General features: G+C 48.4%; 1 protein-coding gene across 1 annotated transcript in view; it reads right to left on the bottom strand.

Moving 5' to 3' along the window:
* Window positions 1–224: 224 nt before the first annotated feature.
* PRELID1 (PRELI domain containing 1) overlaps window positions 225–10,739 on the bottom strand; it is a 45,110-nt gene continuing 34,595 nt past the window's right edge. The window contains exons 5-6 of the mRNA XM_068277067.1: window positions 1,730–1,808; window positions 225–581 (exon numbers count right to left, since the gene is read on the bottom strand). Of these exons, the coding sequence (XP_068133168.1) occupies window positions 442–581; window positions 1,730–1,808 (219 nt within the window). The 3' untranslated portion in view covers window positions 225–441. The remainder of the gene's footprint in view (window positions 582–1,729; window positions 1,809–10,739) is intronic.

The raw sequence follows: 10,739 nt of genomic DNA, 5'->3' as shown, positions 1-10,739 counted from the left end.
GGGGGAATAGGAATAGAAAGAGTTTGAGTATTACTGGCTATTGTAATATCCCAGGAGGCACGAGGAGACAATCTAGTGAGCACAGTCATGAAGCGAAAGGATTACTTGACTTATGAAGTCAAACCAGAGGCAGCAGCTGGTCATTCACAAGGAGTGCCATTTGTCACTATGGTGCGAATAATCACAAGCATGTAAACTGTCTAAACACATTACAGACACCATAATATCAGATCATTCTTTAATCATAAATTAAAGCTTACAAAAGTAATTTCATATTTTATTTTTTTTAACATTCAAGTTCACTTTTATTTAATTTACAATAAGATATATAAAGTAATTATTTCCTGTTCAGTTGGTTCAGATGTCCTAAGAACCCAGCACCATTGCCAGCTTCTTGGACCTGCCGTGGAGAGGTGTGACCTCGGCTGGGGCTTGGGATCCTTAGACATACTGTTGCTTCTTCGTTTTAGCTGCCTTGCTGGCCAAGTCTTTGGCCTTCTCCTTTGCTGCGAGTGCCGTTTCCTTTGCCTTTTCTGTTGCCTCTTTTGCGGTTTCTACAAGAGTCCTGGCTGGAGCGTCCCCTAGAACAACAGATAACACGTCCATTGACAACTGCAATAGTGATTACACCTCATACTCAAATCATAACATCCATGACTCACACTGGAACTAAAATATAGATCACCTGGTTTAATAAAGTTTTAGCTTCCAGGACAAGTACTCCCAAAACAAGTAGCTAACTCAGTGGCTAATCACCAAGGGACTTCAGTGGTGACACCACAGCCACTCTAGCACTGAGAATATGTGTTCCACTAAGCACTTCACTACAGAGCACCCAAAGTAAGGGGGTGCATATTTCGGTGTCGGGCAGTTCGATGCAAAGCGAACTGATTGACAGCTCTCCCTGCTGCCACTAAACTCTCTGATGGCATTGAATACTGTTCCCCCTCCGAGTTGTATGTAATTTGAGATCTTGCAACCAGAGCACTGAATTTCTGCTAGGCGGGATGCACAGCCTAGCGTTGCTGCTATGACGGGGCTGAAATGAACTGCTTCGTGCTTTGCAGAGTAAGATGCTCCAACTGCCATGTGTAGCCAAGCTCAGCACAGGAACATCTGCTGATACCACATTCAATGCTTACAGAGGGTTTAATAAGGTTTCAAAACTGGGGTATAGTGACCGATTCCGCAGTATTGCAGTGGCCCCACACATAGCAAATTTTTATTCACTGACTCCCAACAGTAAAGTGTGCACAAATATTGCAATTCAAAAGGAGCAAACATTTCCATCTAATTCTATTAGTAGTTTTGCAACTAAAATAAAACAAAAAAAAAAATAACTACACTAAAATGAATAGTAACTGATAGGGAGCAATAGCAGTCAGGTCCCAGGGACTTGGGGCCAAAGCAAACAAGGTGGTAAGGCTTCATTCAATTTAGTCTTGCCACCAGGTATTTTTTTTTCTCCTATATACAGATTGCAGGTCCACTATAATAAAGACTCAAGTCACTCCACAGGACAGTAGATACACATTTCCCTTTATCTGGGCATCAGTGGAGGTTACACATAAGCAGCAGCAGTTAGTTGTGATGAGCTGTAGCTTCCATGTGACCTTGCTCTGGTCACGTTTCCTGTCTCATGACTCAGAAGTAGTAAGTGAGCACAGGCTTGTTTATAAAGTCAGAGTATGCAGGTGCGTATAAACGAGGAATGTAAGTATCCACCCACCTTGCATTCGTGCCAGGGTGAATTCAAAGCCTTTCATTGCCTTGGTCACATTACTTTTAAATCGAGCCAGACCAAACTCCTAGATGGCAGATAAAGAGTACAAAATTAGATTTTAATAAGACAACCAGAATACAGTACTTACATAGTATTCCTGCAGAGGAGTATTCAAAACGTATAAAGTGTACACACATGGGGTGAACAGCTTAGCTCCTGCCTTCAGTGCATCTTTATTTATAGAAGGTGGAACGGTTTTAATTGGCTGCTCTGTGCCAGCTACATTTAATGTAACTTAAGGCCAGAAACCAAAGTCTGACCACTTCGGGTTCTGGCCAGGCAAAACTAGAAGTGGCCATCTCACTGCGGCCAATGTGCGAAATGAAAAAGATTTCCTGATTGCCCGGCATGCTGTCAATAATTTAGATGTCGTCAAAAGGCGGCACTTAAATTATGACAAAAACTGCGTAATTTGGCCACCAGCAAAAGCTGGAAGCCGAATTAAGTCTTTGTCCCGCATCAATGGCAACCTGGAGGGGGAATAATAATCAATGCTGCTGGGACTTTTGCAGGAGCAGTGTGAGTCTTTTTCGGCTTTACCAAGCAGCCAAATTTCCCAAAGCCTTAAAGAGGAGCTGTTAGGTATAAGGTCTCAGAGAAAATAAACACATATATCAGTAGCTAAATATAGGCTGTACTTACATTACATATGCATTTCACTGTCCACGTTTGGATTTCACAGAATTTTTATATAGTATAGGCAGAGAATGATGCTCCTGACAGCTCATGGCAGGTTCCATGTTTGTCTGTCTCCTGTGAAGCCAAATGTGTATTCATGTCCTCCCTGCTTCCTGATCACAGAAAAGCTCCTACTGAATAACACTAGTGTGCAGTGAATATTAATTAGCCATGTGGCTAGGAACAATAGCGGACTCCTGCAGTGTACTCTGCAGGGAGATTTATCAGTGCTGTGTGCTGGACTGAGTTACATGCTATTGTTACTTGACCCTGTAACTTCTCATTAGCAGCCGAGGGGGAGAGCCCCAGAATGCTTTGCAGTATGGTATGCGGCTTGCGTCTTCTTAAGAGCTTGGGAATAACAGCTTTGCTGATAAGCACACATCAAATGTAAGAGATTTTTATCTTCAGTAATGCCTTTTTGGCTTCCTTCTAAACTGTTTAACACAGGAGAATAGAGGTTTAAATTAGCTTTTGTAGCCTGACAGTTACTCTTTAACTATATGTATGCCTGCACCCCCCATACCCCCCCCCCCAAAAAAAAAAAATAAAAAAAAAAAATACACCAACAGTCAGGTTGTCCATAAGCAAATGGGGACAGCACTCCTGCATAATGCTCCTACCCCGCCTCTCAGAGCCATCGCACTAGCTCACCCCAGTCCCTTCCTCACCTCTCAGTGCTCTTGGAGGAGAGTACAGAGCTGAAACTTCAGCAGAAGCCCTGATCAGACTTGTCCCCACATCAGGCAGTATATTTAAGATTTTCACCCAGCTCAGGTTCACTTTAATCCACGTGCCTGCCTGAAATCTTACTTAAAGAGGAACTGAACCCAAAAAAGGTCACTAAATTGAGCCTCCTCATCCCTTTGAAATGAATGATTAGACACAAAACACTTGTGAAGGGCAATATAAAAGTAGACATATTTGTGCAATACAACTATGAATAAAAGAGAATGGCAGGCTCCATCTTGCAACGCTCTCCCTCCATTTTGCAGCTCTCACTCCATGGGAGGTGCAGACTCTGATTCTGTGGGCAGTGTTACAGGTGGAGTTAGACATGCCCATTCGCGCCCACAGAATGAGATTTGCAGGCCAGTGTCATGAGGTCATCATCAGTCGCCCTGTTACAGAAAGTGACAGCTGTGGCTTCTGCTGCTGCCCTGCACTGTACTGGCACATGCCTTGATAAAGTATTATTTTTTCTCTAACTATGCCTCCTGCAGTGTGAGATCTTGTGCTATCATCCTGCAGATCTCCCCATTCGTCTCGTGTCAGATCCCATATCATGTCCTGTAATCATGCAGCTCTCCCCATTTGTGTTGTGCCAGATCCCATATCATGTCCTGTAGTTATGCAGCTCTCCCCTTTCGTATCCTGTCCAGCAGAGGTAGGGGGGGGTAACACTGCAGAGGGAATCCGCTCTTATGTCAAACACCCCCACCCCTCCTTCTCCTCCTCATCGGTGCGGTGTCACCCAGGGGGAATCCTCTCTTACATCATCCAGCCGCCCTTGTCCTTCCCTGTAGGTATTTTGACAGAGGTAATCCCCTCTTATGTCACCACCCCCTGCAAGCCCCCTTTCTCCTACCAGTACATAGCGCATGGGCTAATTAAGCTTTATTTGAATTATTCGTGATTCAGGTCGGTGATTATCCCAGCTCTCATACACACTGAGAGCTTTGGCGCTTCACAGTGTAAGACTGAACAGGTTAAGTTCCCCCAAAAAATCATGAATATATATATATGCTTCACTGTTAATGCTTCACTCTTTATAAAACTAAGCAAATGTCCACTAAAAAAAATATGACAGGCACGCATATGCTTCACTGAGGCTGGTTTCACACCAGGACGTTGCGTTTTAGGGGACGTTATGGTCGCATAACGTGCCCCTAACACAACGCCTGGTGCTCCCTGCTTTGGACGTCAGAGTGAGCCGCGTTGTGCAGCTCACTCTGGCGTCCGTGATGCGCACTCTTGGACGCATGCGGCATCACGTGGTCCCGTCGGCCAATCGCCGCACAGAGCGGCCGTTCCAAGAAGTAAACACTGCACGTCACTGAGTGCAGTGAATATTAATTAGCCATGTGCCTGGCCGCTCTCCGCTCCTCCCCAATGTTACTGAGCATGTGCAAGCAGTCTAACGCGGCTCTGCCGCTTACAAAGTACTGCATGCAGTACATTGACTTATGGCGCAGCGTTACTGTGTAACGCAACGTGGGCACTGTGAAAAGCCCTTTGATTTTTCATTGCTGTGCGGTGGGCTGCGTTACAGGATGCTCTAACGTGCGCCTGTAACGTCCCACTGTGAAACCAGCCTGATATTACTTCAACTCTTGCTAATGTCAGGAAAAACTATTTTTTGCCAAAAAAAAACCCTTTTAGATACAAGATCGCCCCCCTCTTGTTATCTATTCACATACACACTGAGAGGTTTGGCGCTTCACAGTGTAAAAAAAGGCTGAAGGTTTAAAAAAAAAAAAAAAAAAAAAATTATAAATATATGCTTCACTGTTAATGCTTCGCTCTTTATAAAACTGACCAAATGTCCACTAAAAAAATATGACAGCACGCATATGCTTCACTGATATTACTTCACTCTTGCTAATTTCAGGAAAAACTATTTTTTGCCAAAAAACAACCCTTTTAGATAATACAATACAATAACATTTCTATAGCGCTTTTCTCCCATAGGACTCAAAGCGCTTAGGCTCTCTCAGATTCAGTAATTACCGTCTTTCCCCGAATATAAGACACTGTCTTATATTCTTTTTGGGGAGGAAATGTCTGCTAGGGCTTATTTTCGGGGGTGGGAGGGGCTAGACGCTGTGTGTATGGGCAGGTGCGTGGTCTCTTACCGCACCTCCCTTGTGGCTGCGTCCCCCTCCGTTCCTGGTAATTCCTCCGGTGGCGGCGGCATAGTAATCCATCTGTGAGGGCGCCCTGTGACCCTCACGCAGTACGCTAGGCCGGCTCTGCGCTGGCGCTCTCTTCCTGTCATCATGTGCGCCCGGCAGATGCGTCCCAGGCGCACATTGATTAATCAATGTGCGCCTGGGACGCATCTGCCGGGCGCACATGATGACAGGAAGAGGGCGCCAGCGCAGAGCCGGCCTAGCGTACTGCGTGAGGGTCACAGGGCGCCCTCACAGATGGATTACTATGCCGCCGCCACCGGAGGAATTACCAGGAACGGAGGGGGACGCAGCCACAAGGGAGGTGCGGTAAGAGACCACGCACCTCCCCATACACACAGCGCCCCGCCCCCAGCTAGGCCTTATTTTCGGGGTAGGCCTTATATTTCAAGCATGCTTGAAATATAAGGGAGGCCTTACTTTCGGGGTAGGTCTTACTTTAGGGGAAAGACGGTAGTAGGATGAAGTATTCACACAACAAAAGTTATATTTCTGCAAATGCCAAACTGAACAGGTGGGTTTTCAGTCTGGATTTAAACACGTCCAGGGATGGAGCTGTCCTGATCTGTTGAGGTAAGGAGTTCCAAAACGTAGGGGCAGCATGACAGAAGGCTCTGGGACCAAAAGTTTCCAAGTGGACTCTGGGTATGACTAGATTATTAGAACCTGTTGATCTGAGAATGCGGGGATTGCTACGCAGCTGCAACATATCTTTCATGTATCCAGGGCCTAAATTATTCAGGGATTTAAATGTCAGTAGGCCGATCTTGAATAGGACCCTCCATTCTATAGGTAGCCAGTGAAGGGAGTGCAGGACTGGCGTTATGTGGCAGTGACGGGGTTGGTTGGTTAGCAGTCTGGCAGCAGTATTCTGTATCAGCTGTAGTAGGTACAAGACCTTTTTTGGAAGGCCAGTGTAGAGAGCATTGCAGTAGTCTAGTCGGGATGTGATGAAGGCGTGGACTAAGGTTGGCAGATCTTCTGGGGGTATGAGGTGCTTGATTTTTGCAATGTTCTTCAGTTCAGTACCCCTCGATTTTATGTTATATGTTTTTAGTGGACATTTGTTTCGTTTTATATAGAGTGAAGCATTAACAGTGAAACATATGTATTCATGTTTTTTTCTGGGAAAAACTTGTTCAGTCCTTTTACACTGTGAAGCGCCAAACCTCTCTTAGTGTGTATGTGAACTGATAACGAGAGGGGGCGACTGTATCTAAAAGGGTTGCATTTTGGCAAAAAAGAAAAAAAAGAGTGTGTGTGTGTGTGATGATTTTTTTGGGAAAAACCTGTTCAGTCTTTTTTACACTGTGAAGCGCCAAACCTCTTTTACTGTGTGAGGATCATCCCAGCTCTGTCCACCTGCTGCACCCATTACCAGAGGCACCCTTCCTCCTGGATTATTTTATCTCTCAGGGGATCTGGTGGTGAGATATCTGCACACCTGCTGCAGCCATTACCAGTGGCCCCCCTCCTGGATTCTCCTATCTCTCAGGGGCTTTGGTGGTGAGATCTCTGTGCTCCTGAGTTCCTAGCTCTGCACACCTGCTGCACCCATTACCAGTGGCTCCCCTCCCCTGCTGGATTCTTCTATCTCTCAGGGGCTTTGGTGGTGAGATTTCTGTGCTCCTGAGTTACCAGCTCTGCACACCTGCTGCAGCTATTGCCGGTGGCCCCCCTCCTGGATTCTCCTATCTCTCAGGGGCTTTGGTGGTGAGATTTCTGTGCTCCTGAGTTACCAGCTCTGCACACCTGCTGCAGCTATTGCCGGTGGCCCCCCTCCTGGATTCTCCTATCTCTCAGGGGCTTTGGTGGTGAGATCTCTGTGCTCCTGAGTTCCTAGCTCTGCACACCTGCTGCACCCATTACCAGTGGCTCCCCTCCCCTGCTGGATTCTTCTATCTCTCAGGGGCTTTGGTGGTGAGATTTCTGTGCTCCTGAGTTACCAGCTCTGCACACCTGCTGCAGCTATTGCCGGTGGCCCCCCTCCTGGATTCTCCTATCTCTCAGGGGCTTTGGTGGTGAGATCTCTGTGCTCCTGAGTTCCTAGCTCTGCACACCTGCTGCACCCATTACCAGTGGCTCCCCTCCCCTGCTGGATTCTTCTATCTCTCAGGGGCTTTGGTGGTGAGATCTCTGTGCTCCTGAGTTCCTAGCTCTGCACACCTGCTGCACCCATTACCAGTGGCTCCCCTCCCCTGCTGGATTCTTCTATCTCTCAGGGGCTTTGGTGGTGAGATCTCTGTGCTCCTGAGTTCCTAGCTCTGCACACCTGCTGCACCCATTACCAGTGGCTCCCCTCCCCTGCTGGATTCTTCTATCTCTCAGGGGCTTTGGTGGTGAGATCTCTGTGCTCCTGAGTTACCAGCTCTGCACACCTGCTGCAGCTATTGCCGGTGGCCCCCCTCCTGGATTCTCCTATCTCTCAGGGGCTTTGGTGGTGAGATCTCTGTGCTCCTGAGTTCCTAGCTCTGCACACCTGCTGCACCCATTACCAGTGGCTCCCCTCCCCTGCTGGATTCTTCTATCTCTCAGGGGCTTTGGTGGTGAGATCTCTGTGCTCCTGAGTTCCTAGCTCTGCACACCTGCTGCACCCATTACCAGTGGCTCCCCTCCCCTGCTGGATTCTTCTATCTCTCAGGGGCTTTGGTGGTGAGATCTCTGTGCTCCTGAGTTCCTAGCTCTGCACACCTGCTGCACCCATTACCAGTGGCTCCCCTCCCCTGCTGGATTCTTCTATCTCTCAGGGGCTTTGGTGGTAAGATCTCTGTGCTCCTGAGTTCCCAGCTCTGCTCACCTGCTGCAGCTATTGCCAGTGGCCCCCCTCCTGGATTCTCCTATCTCTCAGGGGCTTTGGTGGTGAGATCTCTGTGCTCCTGAGTTCCCAGCTCTGCACACCTGCTGCAGCTATTGCCGGTGGCCCCCCTCCTGGATTCTCCTATCTCTCAGGGGCTTTGGTGGTGAGATCTCTGTGCTCCTGAGTTCCCAGCTCTGCTCACCTGCTGCAGCTATTGCCGGTGGCCCCCCTCCTGGATTCTCCTATCTCTCAGGGGCTTTGGTGGTGAGATCTCTGTGCTCCTGAGTTCCCAGCTCTGCTCACCTGCTGCAGCTATTGCCGGTGGCCCCCCTCCTGGATTCTCCTATCTCTCAGGGGCTTTGGTGGTGAGATTTCTGTGCTCCTGAGTTCCCAGCTCTGCTCACCTGCTGCAGCTATTGCCGGTGGCCCCCCTCCTGGATTCTCCTATCTCTCAGGGGCTTTGGTGGTGAGATTTCTGTGCTCCTGAGTTCCCAGCTCTGCTCACCTGCTGCAGCTATTGCCGGTGGCCCCCCTCCTGGATTCTCCTATCTCTCAGGGGCTTTGGTGGTGAGATTTCTGTGCTCCTGAGTTCCCAGCTCTGCACACCTGCTGCAGCTATTGCCGGTGGCCCCCCTCCTGGATTCTCCTATCTCTCAGGGGCTTTGGTGGTGAGATTTCTGTGCTCCTGAGTTACCAGCTCTGCACACCTGCTGCAGCTATTGCCGGTGGCCCCCCTCCTGGATTCTCCTATCTCTCAGGGGCTTTGGTGGTGAGATCTCTGTGCTCCTGAGTTCCCAGCTCTGCTCACCTGCTGCAGCTATTGCCGGTGGCCCCCCTCCTGGATTCTCCTATCTCTCAGGGGCTTTGGTGGTGAGATTTCTGTGCTCCTGAGTTCCCAGCTCTGCACACCTGCTGCAGCTATTGCCGGTGGCCCCCCTCCTGGATTCTCCTATCTCTCAGGGGCTTTGGTGGTGAGATTTCTGTGCTCCTGAGTTACCAGCTCTGCACACCTGCTGCAGCTATTGCCGGTGGCCCCCCTCCTGGATTCTCCTATCTCTCAGGGGCTTTGGTGGTGAGATCTCTGTGCTCCTGAGTTCCTAGCTCTGCACACCTGCTGCACCCATTACCAGTGGCTCCCCTCCCCTGCTGGATTCTTCTATCTCTCAGGGGCTTTGGTGGTAAGATCTCTGTGCTCCTGAGTTCCCAGCTCTGCTCACCTGCTGCAGCTATTGCCGGTGGCCCCCCTCCTGGATTCTCCTATCTCTCAGGGGCTTTGGTGGTGAGATTTCTGTGCTCCTGAGTTCCCAGCTCTGCACACCTGCTCGACAGCGATTTGAAAAGTGCATCGACAGTGATTTGAAAAGAGATTGGCTAATGTTACCCTATGAGGGTGTTCTCACAGCAGCATTGTGATTTTTTTCAAAAATCGCTAACACACTGCATGAAGCATTTTTTGGAGCAATTCATTCAAAATTCACTCTAAAAAACCCTTCACAAAATCACACTCACAAATTGCTAGCGTTTGCTATTGTGATTATGGCGTACACTAGCCCAGAGAGAGTAGGAGTGGAGAGAGACTGAGAAGGAGCAGAGAGCTTATCAGAATTGCAGTCCCACATCACACAGGGGCTACTTGGCTGTAATTTGACTCCTGTCCCTGTCAGTCTCTCACATAAGTCAGAAAGCAGCCCTCCTGGAGTCTAGGGACTGTCAAAAACTTTTCAACTTGTATAACACCTTATCTACACATGCAGTCATAACACAAAGGAGAGACCAGACAGATTTTTGCCCACAAACCCCACAGACTTTCTATCTCTGCTGGTCTCTGTACTGTGCAGGGGGAGGGAAATCTTTAGCTCCCAAGCATATGCAGCATCTGCTGGGTTTTGTGTTTTCCACTGTCCCTCCACTACTCTTCTGCCTTGTCTCTGCAAAAATCTGCTCTGCTCTTGTGCCGGGGTACAGGCGCTCTCTCTCGCTCTCTCTCTCTCTCTCTCTCTCTCTCTCTCTCCTGCTTCCTCCAGTGTCTATGTCCCTCCTCTCCACTCGTCTGGACATCTTGCTAATCTAGCCTCCCCAGCTGTCAGTTCGCCTCCCTCTGCTGTGCCTTTCTCCCTTCAAGTCCCTCCAACTTCTTACAAGGCTCTCTCCCTCCTCTCCACTGCACTTCTATCCTGTCTTATCTAGCCTCTCAGTGTCCGTGCTCTGCTTGCTGTCACAAGGCGCCTCCTGATGACTCAGTGAGGCAGCAGGAACTCTCCCGAGATATTGACTTGCAGGGAGGATTCTTCCCAGGTATCTTTGCAAACTTGCCGGGCAGATACCAAGAGACTTGCCGCGGCAGCTGATGTCACAAGGGGGTGGAGTTTAGGGATTTATTACATATTATAGCTTTATTTACATATTTTGGTACATTTATTGTACTGTTTTTGCCTGCAATTTCTAACATGCATTTCAATGCTCTTTTTTCAGATTCTGAGTTCAGTTCCACTTTAAAGGGATACTTAAAGGGACTCCGAGCAGTGCAAAAAACTATGGAAAGATGCATATCATTTTAAAGCTCTCTTTC

Source organism: Hyperolius riggenbachi, chromosome 3 (assembly GCF_040937935.1).
Source record: "Hyperolius riggenbachi isolate aHypRig1 chromosome 3, aHypRig1.pri, whole genome shotgun sequence".
Lineage (NCBI taxonomy): Eukaryota > Metazoa > Chordata > Amphibia > Anura > Hyperoliidae > Hyperolius > Hyperolius riggenbachi.
The sequence above is the reverse complement of the archived record's forward strand: the minus strand, read 5'-3'. Positions and strand labels throughout refer to the sequence as shown.